The sequence below is a fragment of the Euleptes europaea genome, chromosome 5 (genome assembly GCF_029931775.1).
Source record: "Euleptes europaea isolate rEulEur1 chromosome 5, rEulEur1.hap1, whole genome shotgun sequence".
NCBI lineage: Eukaryota > Metazoa > Chordata > Lepidosauria > Squamata > Sphaerodactylidae > Euleptes > Euleptes europaea.
The window spans coordinates 102391868-102407163 of NC_079316.1; the positions used below are offsets into that span (position 1 = coordinate 102391868).

General features: G+C 43.5%; 1 protein-coding gene across 1 annotated transcript in view; it reads left to right on the forward strand.

The window, feature by feature from the left end:
• The first annotated feature begins 63 nt into the window (after positions 1-63).
• PARG (poly(ADP-ribose) glycohydrolase) overlaps positions 64-15296 on the forward strand; it is a 115872-nt gene continuing 100639 nt past the window's right edge. The window contains exons 1-6 of the mRNA XM_056849875.1: positions 64-307; positions 2500-2566; positions 6563-7570; positions 8796-8979; positions 10709-10831; positions 11636-11719. Of these exons, the coding sequence (XP_056705853.1) occupies positions 64-307; positions 2500-2566; positions 6563-7570; positions 8796-8979; positions 10709-10831; positions 11636-11719 (1710 nt within the window). The remainder of the gene's footprint in view (positions 308-2499; positions 2567-6562; positions 7571-8795; positions 8980-10708; positions 10832-11635; positions 11720-15296) is intronic.

Genomic DNA, 15296 nt, shown 5'->3' on the forward strand with positions numbered 1-15296 from the left:
CTGAGGTAAAGAAGAGAAGCGGGGGGGGGTGGGGTTGGCTGGCGTGCGGGGCTGCTCACAAGCATGAGTGCGGGGCCTGGATGTGAAAGCCTCAGGAAAAGAATCCGGTTGGACCCCTTCCTCGCCTCCGCCGCCCCCTCCAGCAGCAGCAGCAGGAGCCCGGAGGAAGGACAGCCCCCTTCCTGGGATAGGGAAGAGCCACAGCAGCAGCCGCCGTCTCCTCTTCCTCCTCCTTCCCCCAACAGGGACCGAGGGCCCAGAAGCAGCCACAGCAAAGGCAGCCCCGCAGTCACGGTGGGGAACAAAGGTTCGTGCAAAAGCAGCACTTTCGAGCGGCCTGCTCGTCTCGTCTGGAGGTGGGGTGTGTGTACGTGAACCCCCCCCCCTTTTACGTTCGTCTGAGTTCTTGGAAGGAGCAGCTGCTGGAGTCGAATAAGCGTCTCCTTCCTGAACCCTAAAGACTGTGGTCCTCTCGAGCTGCTTACCATAAATTCCACATTCTGGTTTTACAATCTTAAGCATGCTTACTTAGAAACTTACCCAACTTTTACTTATCCTAAGCATGCTTCTACTTGGAAACAGCTCCCTCTGAGTAAAGTGGGGCTTCTTTCTGAATGAGCATACATCAGATTGACAGGCAGCATGGTGTAGTGGTTAAGAGCGCCACTCCTCCACATGAACGGTGCATGCGGAGAACCAGGTTGGTTTCCCCACTCCTCCACATGAAGCCAGCTGGGAGACCTTGGCCTAGTCACTGTTCTCTTCAAGCTCTCTCAGCCTCACCTACCTCACAAGGTGTCTGTTGTGGGGAGAGAAAGGGAAGGAGATTGTAAACTGGTTGTAATCTGGGGAACCGGCTTTGATTCCCCACTCCCCCACATGAGCAGCGGACTCTAATCTGGTGAACTGGGTTTGATTCCTCACTCCTACACAGGAGCAGCAGACTGTAATCTAGAGAACCAGGTTCGATTCCCCACTCCTCCACATGAAGCTTGCTGGGTGACCTTGGACTAGTCACAGTTCTCTACGAGTTCTCTCAGCCTCACCTACCTCACAAGGTGTTTGTTGTGGGGAGGGGGAAACAATTGTAAGCTGCTTTGAGACTCCTTAAAGGTAGAGAAAAGTGGGGTATTAAAAGCTAACTCTTTTCTAACAATTTTGTTATTTTTCTTAATTGGTGAGGATGTGACAAAATAAGTTCTGACTTTTTGTCATCAGAAACTGGAAATTATACCTGTATGTTGTATTAACTACATGGTCCCATGTAAATAATAAAGGGACACGATACTCCTGACTTGCAAGACACCACATAGCAATTAAAAGGAAATCCGCACAAGGGCATTCTTGACTGAATGACATATTTGACAATGTCCAGTGGGCAAATAATAGGTGGGCAGTCAACAATATTTGACCCAATCAATAACTATCATAACGCTGCTTGTTATGCTTCTGAATTTGCTTGTGCTAATGAAACCTCAGTGAAGCTGTTGGGACTGTAATAACATAAATGTGTTCAGAGAGGGCAAAGCGTATGCTTTAAAAGACGTAGATATTATTGCATTAAAATGCATAACTGCAGAAAGCTCATTAAGATTTCAGTAACAAAAGCAGTGCTTTAAAGGCTGATATGTTTATTATGGTGTGAATTTCTGTGTGGAAGGGATCACTTCATCACATGCATGAAGAAAGTATTGACAATTTTAGAAATGTGCACACTCAGGTGTGAGGAGTAAACCTGTTTTACAAAGTGAAATTAATAGATCCATTCCTCTGCATAGTTTCTTGGAAATAAGTTCCATTTATTAGCGTATAGCTTGCTCCCAAGTAAATATGTATCAGATTGTTGCCAGGAACCCTTCTGTTGTTTAAGAAATGTCGTATTTTGTTTGCACTGTGTTTGTGCTATCCTCTTTAGCTATCTGGAAGTATTTTCTGCCAGTTAATTTTAATTGTTAATTAAAACAGTTTATATTTTGTAAAGGAACTAACATTTAATGAAAACAGCATTTGACTTCTTAGTTCTAGATCTGCTTGGGCTTAAAGAAAAGTGTGCTGAAGCACAGATTACTCAAAAGAAAAAGTTACAGCAGTACACTTTTTTTTGATTGTGCACTTTGGCCATCTTCTGGGTGTGGGGGTAGTTTGGAATTTCCTGCATTGTGCAGGGGGTTGGACTAGATGACCCTGGTGGTCCCTTCCAACTCTATGAATCTAGTTACTTAAATCCTCTGGTCAGTTATCACCATGTCATCTGAATATGCTTGTTAGGAAGATGCAATTGACAGTAGCTCTGTATTGAATCGTATATGTTGTGGCAAATCTAATGTTTCCTCTGCCTTTTTGTGTGATATTGCCCTAAGCTAAGGCATAGAAGGAAAAATTGGTGTCTGCATGGAATATGGTGTCAAAGAATATTAATAATTGTATCCCATTTGGTTTTAATATCATTCTTTGGCCGTGCTTCATAGTAGTAACATATGGTTGTGATTTTTCCCCCAGTTTACAAACAAAGGAGGATTACCTCTTGGATGGAGAATAAAGGGCCCAAGACCATGGATTCAAAGAGGTAAAACTGGAACACTGAGCTGTTGAAAGGGAACGTATAACACTTTAAAGAGTATTTCTTAGGGTCCTGCATATCCCAGGGAATCCATAACTTTCCTTGGTCCAGCTCCTTTCTGCCGAACCTGGATTAACTGTGGGTATAGGGAATTAACAAAAGTAATTGGTAAAGCAGTTAAGGTGTGAACTGCGAAGTGCCAGTTTCAAATATCATTTCAGCCATGATTTCGCTTTGTGTTCAGCAAGCCATGGTTTTCTTGTTCCCCTCCTCCCCATCTGCAGTATGCAGTTCTCAAAGGATTGCTGTGAGGATCATTGAGACAATGTATGGGAAATGTTTTGAATACTCAAAACGGCTACACAAATATCAATTAGTATATTAAAAGTTTTGTGTTCACCATGTTAAGCTACAGCCTGATCCCAACTTTGATCGTACTGCCAGATTTTTTTGAACAGATCATGAAGACGAAATCCCTATAGTTTCATTTCAAAAAATTTCAGGAGGACTAGTCACATATTTCCTAACCTGGATGGCCCTGACTAGCCTGATCTTATCAGATCTTGGAAACTAAGCAGAATCGGTCCTGGTTAGTACTTGGAATGGGAGACCACCAAGGAATACCAGGGTCACTATGCAGAGGAAGGCAATGGCAAACCACCTCTGTTCATCTCTTGCCTTGAAAACCCTACAGGGTCGCCATAAGTTGGCTGTGACTTGACAGCACCTTCCACCACCACCAGTTACTTTTTTCTCCCTGCCGTCAAGTCACAGCTGACTTATGTAGGGGTTTCAAGGCAAGAGACGAACAGAGATGGTTTGCCATTGCCTGCCTCCATGTCACGACTCTGGTATTCCATGGAGGTCTCGCTTCCAAATACTAGCCAGGGCCAATCCTGCTTAGCTTCTGAGATCTGATGAGGCTAGCCTGGGGCTATCCAGGTCAAGGCAGTTGCGTGTTACAGAGACAGAATTGTATTAAATGGTAACTGGTTATAGACAATCTGTTTTCATCTTGGTTTTATAAGTAACTTTCTTTTAAAACTGAAGAATAGAATAGGAATATGCTAAATCAGTGCAAATGCAGTCAACCATAATGGAGTCGATTGAGCAATTTTAGTATATCTAATGTTTCAAGTAGCATTTAGTGGGCATCAGGTGGTCACATGAGAGCCCCGGGGTGCAGAGTGGTAAGCTGCAGTACTGCAGTCCAAGCTCTGCTCACGACCTGAGTTCGATCCCAACAGAAGTTGGTTTCAGGTAGCCGGCTTAAGGTTGACTCAGCCTTCCATCTTTCTGAGATCGGTAAAATGAGTACCCAGCTTGCTGGGGGTAAAGAGAAGATGACTGGGGAAGGCACTGGCAAACCACCCCGTAAACAAAGTCTGCCTAGTAAATATCGGGATGTGACGTCACCCCATGGGTCAGGAATGACCCGGTGCTTGCACAGGGGGCCTTTACCTTTTTTTTAGGTGGTCACATAATGAGAAATCTTCACCAAACCACCAGCATCTTAAAGGTAAAGGTAGTCCCCTGTGCAAGAACCAGGTCATTACTGACCCATGGGATGATGTCCCACCCCGACGTTTAGTAGGCAGACTATGTTTATGGGGTGGTTTTCCATTGCCTTCCCCAGTCATCTTCCCTTTACCCCCAGCAAGCTGGGTACTCGTTTTTCTGACTTCGGAAGGATGGAAGGCAGAGTCAACCGTGAGCCGGCTACCTGAAATAGATATCCGTCGGGATTGAACTCAGGTTGTGAGCAGAGCTTCGACTGCAGTACTGCATCTTACCACTCTGCGCCACGGGGCACTCCAGCATCTTAGCAGCACCATAAAGGATGGGATGGTGGTGAAGCTTGTTTGCTCCATCAACCACTGTCACACTTTGATTCATCTCCCTGGAGCTTGCATGGAGATTCTGCTCTGAATGATTACTTTAATTTTTATTTATTTTATTTATTTGAAGATTTATATCCTGCCTTTATGCAACAGGATGCAGTGTGGCCAACAGGATAAAAATTAAAAAAACACTAAAGCAATAAGCACTGCATTGTGTAATCGCCCTAATAAACGATTTTAATAATAGCAAAAAACTAAAAGAGCAGAAAAGCAACAGAAGCCCCACCAGAAATTAAACTTAAATCAGCAGTGACAATATGCAGTTACACTTTTTTAAAAGGCAGTTTCAGAAGGGCAGCTGTGCTGGTCTGCAGTAGAAGAGTCAGATTAAAATCCAGTATTACCTTAGAGACCAAAAAGATTTTCAGGGTATAAGCTTTTGATAGTCAACGCTCCCTTCTTCAGTTTTTTTAAAAACCAGTAGAATTGCAAAATAACGCAGGAACATAAAGTAACTTGCTTGGGGATTCAGCCATCTCCACAGTCTAACTGGAAAAGAATGGCACCTGCAGATTTCCAAAAGGCCAACTTCAAAGAGGCCAGCTGGGTCTTCAGGGGGAGCGAGTTCCAAAGCTTAGGGGCAGAGTGGAGAAGACCCTCTCTCATGTGCTCATGCTAGGTCAGCATGTGGGGATGGCCAGCCCCAGAAGTTCTCAAGTTTGGGATAGGTTGATGTACTCTGCTCATTTATTGATAGCCCACCTTTCTCACTGATAATCAAAGGGTCTTACACTGTGTACTGCAATGCTGTCAAATAGCAAGACACTTCTAATTAGCGTTGTGACAAGACTACAATTAATAGCCGATCATACTCATGTGTTTTCTGTTTTGGCCCCCACCTTGTGAAATGGCCTGCCTGTAGAGGTCAGAAAGGCTCCCATACTTTTGTCATTCTGTGAGATATATGAAAGAGAGTTGTTCAGGAGAGCAGTTCTCTAAAGGTAACAGGACTATAATATAATGGAATGGTTTTAGGAAGGTGATTTTATAAAGAGAGTAGGACTGTAGTTTGGAATTATATGCATTGACTGTTTATTGTGTGTATTCTGTTTTTACTGCATTGTTTACTACTTCTGTAATTCTAACATGTACCCTGTTTGACATGTTATGTCTGATACTCTTTTTGCATTGTAAGTGATAGCATTGGCCCTTTGAATTGGCCCGGAAACAAATTCGGAGCCAGTGTAATTGCTAGGGAAGTATAATTTCTTTGACAGGGTCCTGTTTAACATCCTTGTGACTAGAAGTGTGCAATTTTGGGTGCAGGAGTGGTCTATGAAAATTCAAAAGCATGAAGAGGCTGGTTTATTGAAGGGAGTCTAGGGTTGCTGCACAGAGGCAGGCAATGGCAAACCAGAAGTTAACTGCGACTTGATGACACTTTCCGTTAGGAGATCATGATTTAGAAGCACTTTTTCAAATAGGGATAATGGGATAGTGGGAGGTATGTTGCATTAGCCAGGAAAGTCACAGAGCCTAGAATTAAAAGCTTGAAGTCAAAAACAATGCTACAAATTTATCAGCATATTTAATTCACATGGGATAGCTTTGCCCTAGGGCAGCAGTTGCGTATTGGAATAAGATAACAGTTCTGTTAAGTTTTGGCTTAGATGGAGAAATTATAAATACCCCGGAAACTGTGCTACTAAATCATGTTTCTATGACCCCCCCCAAATTACAGTCTATTTTGTTGAATCTGATTACAGCAGCAAGATTGGTGTTTGTGAGATGTTGGAAGTTGAAGGAAATCCCAAAAATCTAAGACTTGGTGGATAAAATAAATGAAATTTGTTTAATGATAAAGCTTACGTCCCTTCAGAAGGGTCAAAATTTTGATGATTTGAAGACCATTTGGTCTTGACTTACTAATCATATTCAGATAAAATCTGTGGAAAATTATAAGTCTGTGTTTGTTGTACTAGTTGGTGTGAAAGTTGTTGTTTTAATTTTAATTAAAAATGCTACACATTTGTTGCAATTTTTAAATTAGCTTAATGTCAAAATTAATTTACAGGAAGACATGAACCTTTTTTCAAGCTCTGGTACTGATGGTACAAAAATCTCATTTTCAATCACTGTTGTCACCTTTATTCCTCCACAGCCTACAAAATAAAACTAGCAGTGCAGAAGCAGAGCCCAAAATGGCATCAGAAAAAAAAGAGAATGTTTTTGAACATGATGTGAAAAAGGTCGAGGATGTTCTTCATCGGGGTTCTTCAAGATTATCTGCAGAAGTGAGCCCCAGGCCTGTGGCCTTGACTCAAGCGGGCACCCTCCATAAATGGGAAGTGGAGGAAACGTGTAGGGACCCACATCCAGAAACAGAATCTATGAAAGGAGGCCAGACTGGAGACCAGTTGAAGAATGCCAATGTTAATCAAACACACAGAGTCGGTAGCCAGCTTTGTTGGGGAGGCAACGAAAACCAGGAGAACTGCACTCATAGGAAGTTTTCACTGGGCAGCCCTGCGAAGGCAGCCAATGAAAAAGAGCCCCTGAAAGATGGCAGTGTGGATAGACAAGGGGTGATGCAAAATCCACAACCATTTCAGAACTGCGGCTCGGAGCATCTTACTTGCATAACTGCTGAGCTGGATGGGGTAGATGTAGTTCCCGAGAGCCCCCTTTCAGATGCAGGCTGTGATGCGTCTTCCTCAGATTTGCATGATGCACAACATGGAGATCGAGGGTGCATGGGGGAGTCTCCCTCTTTCGAGAGAGAGAGCGAAGCCGAATCGCCGATGGATGTAGATAATTCCAAAAACAGCTGTCAGGGCTCGGAGGCTGACGAGGAAACGAGTCCGCTTCTTGAGGACCAGGAAGACATCGACGGATCAAAAGTGCTAAACAGATCCTCACGTTTTCAAAGGGCAGAGGCTGACTTGGATGTAAGGAAGCCTCCGTTTGCGTCCCGGAGAAGTGAAGGTGCTCGATTTAGTCTTAATTTGGAAGGGGTGGACAATCCAGCCAAAGAGGTTGAAACGCGCTCCGAGGCATACGGTGTCTCACCAGTTGCGTCGTCAGAATGCAGAGGTGCCAAACACTGCGGGAGGAAGGACTCTAAAATCACTGCACACTTTGCAAGGGTTCCCAGGACAGAGGAAAAAAGGTAATTCTCCCCCCCCCCCCGCCCTCCTTTTACTCCTTTCTCTATTTTTATTCCATTGGCATTGCCGCTAGTATTTTGGAATTGTCTGTACAGTTAAGCACATTTATGATTTGTGACTGTAGAGGGACATTAATGGAAAAAAGATGCTGCGTGTTTATTGTGGCATTAAGATGTGCTGTTTTGTAAACTGAGTGATGCATGGACCAGATGGCTTTTCTGTTGGCATATTTTTGGCCAAGTCAGGATGGGGTGCTGTGAACTCCTAAGTGTAACTGCACCTTCCAGAATAGGGGAAGATAGAAACCTAGTATGTGCCCTGATCTGGATGGGCCGCGTTAGTCCCATCTCACCAGATCTCGAAAGCTAAGCTGGGACGGGAGACCACCAAGGAAGTCCAGGGTTGCTACACAGAGGCAGGCAGTGGCAAACCACCTCTGTTCGTCTCTTGCCTTAGAAACCCCGTGGGGTTGGCTGCCCCTTGATGGCACTTTCCACCACCACTAATTCACAATGTATATCAATCCCGTAGCAACTTTGAGATGTCAAACCTAGAAGATTAACTTCTTTTGAATATACTTCTCTGATCACAAAAGTCTGCTGAAGGTACTTCCTTGAGTTGATTGCCTGGGCACTGTTTTAGAACACTAAATATATGCTCAGAGGAATCCAGCATGCGGGGCTCCTCATACCCAGCACAGGCACTTCCATTCCACATCAAGTAATGGTGAAGCTGTGTGAAAGAGCCACCATAGATCAGATGCCGCAGGCAGAGTTTTTATATCGCCCGGTGATTGCCTCACACCCAGTCCCTGAAAGGTCATTCACAAGTGCCTCTTTGAATTGTTGTGCCGTGTGACATCGCATGATGCATTGTTGAGTAATGTGCATTCATTTGTGAATCAGCTTTAAGTAATAAGTGCATGACACTGGGGAGAATATTGGTTCCTCTTCTTAAATGATGAGGTACGTTATAGGGCAGCAGAGTATAGCTGGCTTTGAGAGTGACGTATCCAGATCCTCTGTCTAATTGTTCCACACTGTGAAATTTGAGGAGGGAAAACGGCTTGCGTTAGTGGAGTTTAAGGATGGCGTTGAATTGCATTGCTACTTTCGGGTGTGATGCACAAAGGAAATGGCAGAGACAAATTTGTCACTGAAACTTTCTCCAGCTGGTCAGGAAAGTGTATGCTTAAGGTATTAATTCTACTTCCATGTTTAATAACAGGAATGAGTCGTGTGAAGTAAAGCCTCATAGGCCGGGAAGAAAGATTGCAAGATATACCCCACCTCCACTTCCAACCAATAGAAAATGGTTTGGGACACCTATTGAAGAGATGAGGAGAATGCCGATGTGCGGGGCTCGTCTTCCCCACTTGAGACCGTCAGCCAGCCACACAGTGACAATCAGAGTATGAAAGTCAGGTTGTTTGAATATGTGGAAAACCAGAGTTGGGGGGGAAGGGGAGTTGGTAAATTGCGGGGATATGGATTTTTCAAATTAAATCTGAAGTTTTAGCTGTATTCATCTTTTGAATCACCACCAGTTGGGAACAGATTGTGTGTGATAGACAGGCCCTAGAGTTCAGAAGAATAGTCCTTGGGGAATTAGAATTTTCAGCAGGGAACCAGAGGCAGGGAAAAGCATTTAGCATCTCTCATTTTTTCCCCATCCCCATTTCTTAGCTGTTAACCCCCCTATCCCTTACAATGGCTTTTCTTGGTGGTGGAAAGTGCCCTCAAGTTGCAGCCGACTTATGGCAAGCCCAGAGGGTTTTCAAGGCAAGAGATGTACAAAGCAAAGAAAACAGCACTGGGTGTTTAAGATGCGCATTGGCTCACAATGCACAGCTATTTTGCTTTCTGTCTCTTCAACTTGGGGAAGCGAAGGTGACTGTAAGCCGGTCTGATTCTAACTTAACTGGTAGAGAAAGTTGGCATATAAAAACCAAATCCTCTTCTTCTTCTGCTCAGGTTTTTGGTGCCAACTCTTGGAACGTAGGGGGAGGGGGCAACAGCCAGGCTAGTTGCCCCTCTTGCGTGGGAGGCCCTTCCCTTCCCCTGGTGCCAGGAAGTCCTGGCCAAGCCAGCTTCATAAGGCCAGAAGGGTGCAGCCAAGGATGCTCAGCAAGTGCCTGCTGCGTGCTGCAATGGAGCAGAATCGGAGACGGGAAGAACAAGGGTGACATAATAAGACCTGTCCTCTCCCTAACTGGGCTTGCCAAGCATGGCAGGAGCAGCCTGACTCATAAGGGGGCAGACCTTGGCTCACGTGTTAACTTAAGAAAACATAAGAAAAGCCTTGCTGGATCAGACCAAGGTCCATCAAGTCCAGCAGTCTGTCCACACAGGGGCCAACCAGGTGCTTCTAGGAAGCCCACAAACAACATGACTGCAGCAGCATTGTCCTGCCTGCATTCCACAGCACCTAATATATTAGGCATGCTCCTCTGATCCTGGAGAGAATAGGTATGCATCTTACCAGTAGCCATGAACAGCCCTCTTCTCCATGAACATGTCCAGTTGGCACAGGGAGTTCCACAATTTAACTATGTTCTGCAAGGAATGTGGTGGTGGCGGGACTCACCTTCTCCACTGCATTCAGGCCACCATCAGCATTGAAACCAAGACAGAGACAGGTGGGGGAGATGATCAGGGGTGGTGCCGGGAGGGCAAAGAGCAAAGGTTTTCCTTCTGTCTACTGATGAAGGGGATGTGTGCAGCCAAAACATTTGGTTGGAGCCCTCCTGAACTAAAGAAGATTGCTTAGGCTAGTAGTGTTGACTGGTGGAAAACATACATTTTTATTGTCTGATCCCACTTCATTTTCACCTCTGGGAAGTGTTTACATACATTTGTGACACTTGAGTTGCCTTTCCTCTTGAATTGCAATAACACAAAGCAGAATAGAAGATACTGAAATGCAGGCAAGCATGAATGGTGAATAAGTCCAATTGAAATCTTTACAAACAGGCACCATTAACACTATGTATAGTTACTGCTTTTTTTTTTTTGAAGGATATAGAATTTGCAAAATAAAAAATCTAAGACCAGAAGTAACTTGGTTTTTCAAAATTTTCTTTACGTAAGGTTTAGCAAGTGTTGTCTAACGCAGCACTCATTACCTGTCTTTTGTTGCAGGTAGATCTTTTGAAGGAAGGAGAAGTGCCTAAGCCTTTTCCAACACATTATAAAGATTTGTGGGACAATAAACACGTCAAAATGCCTTGTTCAGAACAAAATTTGTATCCTGTGGAAGATGAGGTGAGCCAAATGTTTGTTGATGTTAAGCGTGGACAGCCCAATCCTAACCGGGGTGGGGGAGGTACTTATGACGTGCTCAGGGATAGCGTAGCTGCTCCGTCTCCTGAGCGGCTTGCAGCAGCACAGAAGCGAAAATAAAATAAAAACCCCTCAGGCCCCGTGAAAGTCCTCCATAGAGTTTCACGGGGCTTCGCCTGTTTTTTGGCAGGTGTAACTCGGCGCCTGCAAAAAGGGGCGTTCCCAGGTTGAAAGGGGTTAAGGAACTGATTAAAGTCAGCTCCCCCCCCCTGGAACTCCGCCTCTTGACGCTGGCATGAGGCTTTGTGCTGGAGAATCAATACTAGAAAAAAAGTACCACTATTCAAACATGAAACTGTTTTATATGTATTCATTAATGGTATACCGTTCCATTCATGAACTATTATACAGAAATTATAACATAAATAATGAACTTATAAACAAATAACATTAATCAGATGACAAGGTTTCGCGATTTTTCCTTGTTTCACTGTTGCTTCTTCAGAAGTCTGTCACTTTAAATTTCATAGTTGAATCTTAGCTGCTTCCTTAGAAGTCTTACTGATTCTTATCCCTATTCTCCAAACACATATTCAGTTAAACCTGACAGACCGCGCTGCTCTGGGCTCTACGCCTCTCTCTCTTGCCAAGGTTGATTGTTAGGAATACTTAGTGACTGTGTTTTGAGTTTGCACTCTTTTTGGTTACAAAGGTCAAGATAATTTTCTTAACGGAGTCCACCTAATCTTATGTCTGTAAACATTTTGTTTCTTGTTCTTTCTGAAGAATGGTGACAGGACTGCTGGCAGCCGATGGGAACTTATCCAGACGTCATTGCTCAAGAAATTCACCAATTCCCGTGATTTGAAGGTAAATATTTAAAGAATCAGTAGCTATAGAGGTTTTTGAAAACCATCTTTAAAAAAAAAAGGTTTTGCTGCATTTCTTATTACATTCTTCCTTGCCCCCTCCATCAGTCAAAATCAGTACTTCTTTGTTTAGACTAGTACAGACTATTTGTTAGGGTATGTATGTTGTGATATAATGGTCCCTGAATTCAAAAGTAATATACTCCATATTTTAAAATTGTCTCCCATGATACAAAATTAAGAAAAAGAGTTAGTTTTATACACTGAATTTCTCTACCTTGAAGGAGTCTCAAACCAGCTAACAGTCACTGTCCTTCTCCCCACAACAGACACTTTGTGAGATAGGTGGGGCTGAGAGAGTTCAGAGAGAACTTCGACTATCCCAAGGTCACCCAGCAGGCTTCATGTGGAGGAGTGGGGAAACCAAACCCCGTCTCTACAGATAAGAATCCGTTGCTCATGTTGGAGGAGTAGGGAATTGAACCCGGTTCTCCAGATTAGAGGCCTTCGTTCTTAACCACTACACCCCACTGGCTCACTGCACTGTTAATACTGGTGAATATTTTCAAGGAAATGCTTCGATGGCTTTTGCAAAGTTATGGCAGCTAATGATGCCCTGCGATGTCTCCTGAAATGTTTGGATGTTGACACAGGTCTCAAAACTGCCTAAATTAAAATGGGTGATGAATGGCACTCTGAAGGACTTGGGGCTTTTTAGCCTGTAAAGGTATATTTGATTTGTTTGTTCATTTGTTCGTTTGATATCCCACCCCTCTCCTGCAGTGTCCCCATGATCACTTTTTTATTTCTCATCGACTTATGCCTTTTTAAATGTTGCTTTATTTTCTGCTTTGCTCTTAGAAATTTGTCTGTAGTTCAGTCTGAAATCTTCTTTTACGAAGTTCTGTAGTTTGCTGTAGTTTTTTCTAACTCCATATTGCCTGCTTCTCAGTCTCCCTCCCTCTCTTTTATCACTGCCAGGACTTCAACGATTTCTTAAAATGTCTTCCTTCAGAAGCGTTTAGGCTGGGGGTGGGGTGATCTCCTTTTGTCAGTTTTTTTTAACAAAGTTATTTCCCCCCCACATATTTAGGGAGTCCCTTGAGAATAAAGAAACCCTTATTTCACCGTCCTCATGTTTGGCCTGGTGCCATCAACTTTTCTGTTAGTCCAAACAACTTTGGGGTCCTGAAAGAATCCCGGTGAGACTAAATCATTAGGAAATGTGCTCCTAACCCAAAAGAACAACCCCTCTGGAATACTTCCATCATGGTGTAGTGATTAGAGTCTTGGATTAGGATCTGGGACTAGGGTCAGGTTTGAATCTCCACTCTGCCATGGAGCTTGCTGGCTGACCTTGGGCCAGTCACACAGTCTCAGCCTAACCTACCTCATAGGGTTGTAGTTAGGAGGAGAGGAGAAAGCCACTTTGGATCCTTGCTGGTGAAAAAGGTGGAGCATAAATGATGTAAATAAATAGTCTCTTAGGAGCTTGAGTGGGCCAGTTTCCCCATTCTCCTCAGTCACTCCATTTCTCAGTAGTCAGTCATTAAGGTAAAGGTAAAGGTCCCCTGTGCAAGCACCGGATCATTCCTGACCCATGGGTAACGTCACATCCCGACGTTTCCAAGGCAGACTGTTTGCGGGGTGGTGGTGCTAAATGCTGTTGATAGAACAACCAAAAGGGGAAAAAACCAAATGAGTAGACAAAGCTTAAAAGGTTGAGCTACAGACTAAACAATATAACAGAATAATTACATTTATTTTAAGGTGTACACAGTAAAATCATTAAAAACACAGGGCCTGGGATACAGGCAACATATATGAATATCGGTTATAAAATTCCTATGCACAGTTGATATAACAATGTAAATGATCAGATGTGTTTTGGCCTGAGTAGGCCTTCTTCAGTGGTCATAAATAAAATTATAGAAACACATCTGGAAGCATTGTTCATTTTGCATCAGACTGTGAGCAATTGCCCATCTGGCAAGACCCAAAATTGAGGTTAAGAATTCACATCAAGCCACACAAAATATTAGATAAAAATATTTCATTCGGCTAAATCCTGTCTACATTCTGTGCCTACCAGACCATGCTCCGTCACTGTCAGGCTGGTGTGTTTTTTGTTAGTTTGTTTTTTGAGGGGGAAAGTTATATTAGAAAGTGTGGGAGCATGGCCAACAATGCAGCACTGTCCTGTACCTTGCCATTTCATCGTTATGAAACTTTAAGAGAGCACTTCTGTTGAATTGATTAGATGGGATATATAATCTAAGATTACTCTTTTAATGTTTAGTGCAGATATGTAAATCATTTTTTTAATTGGTGGTGGCAAAATTTGGCATCAGTTCATAGACATACAGCCTACATTTAGGGGAACAACTTATGTATGCTATGTTAATTTTAAAAAATGTGTTTTATTGTTCCTTCATTGATGTGGTTTATAACTTCTGAGGTTTAATGGCTGCTGGACTTGGAACTAACATATTTGCTTTCTGTAAACAAGTATGTTGTATAACTGAAGAACATTCTTGAGAAATCTAGGGTTTCCCATTTCTTATTTAAAAAAAGAGAGAGATTTTAGTTATGGCCAGGGATGGCGTGATAGAAATGTAAATAATTAATAAATAAGTCTAAACAGGAAATGTATTCTTCTCCTTGCAGCAGTAGTTCTTGTATAACCTTACAAATTTCCAGTAGTTCTGTGATTGGGTAAGGCAGTGGTGGTAGTTCTGATTCAGTGATTACTGACTGGGTCAGGTGCCACCCCCTAACTTGGATTCTGAGAAAAAGCAGTGAACCATCTTCTTCTGGCTTCCAGTATAGGTGAACCCTCTCAGAGCATATAGAGCAGGAAGTTCTTACAGTATTTTAAAGCTGCTCGAGAACCATTTTACTGCATAAGAGCTAGATTCGAGTCCAGTAACACCTTAGAGGCCAACAAGGTTTTCAGGGTATACGTTTCCAGAGCCAAAGCTCCCTTTGTCAGATATCTGATGAAGGGAGTTTGACTCTCGAAAGCTTATACCCTGACAATCTTGTTGGCCTTTAAGGTGCTACTGGACTCGAATCTACTGCTGCAGACCAACATGACTGCCCTCCCAAAACCATTTAGAGAGCCAGCGTGATTTGGAGTGGTGGTATGGAGCAATGGACTCTAACCTGGAGAACCGGGTTTGATTCCCCACTCCTCCACATGAGCAGCGGACGCTAATCCGGTGAACCGGGTTGGTTTCCCCTCTCCTCCACATGAAGCAAGCTGGGTGACCTTGGGCTAGTCACAGCTCTCTTTGAGCTCTCTCAGCCCCACCTACCTCACAGGGTGTCGGTTGTGGGGAGGGGAAGGGAAGGTGATTGTAAGCCAGTTTGAGTCTCCCTTAAGTGGAAGAGGAAGTTGGCATATAAGACCCAACTCTTCTTCTTCTACTGCATGTATCTGTGATTAATTTCCAAGAAGGGGCGGAGCAGTGATTGGCAGGGCACATGCAGCCAGTGCAAGGTTCTGATTTCCAAACTGATTTCCAAATTGGAGAATACTCCAATAGCCTGTAGAAATTGAGGCCATGATAAAAGAT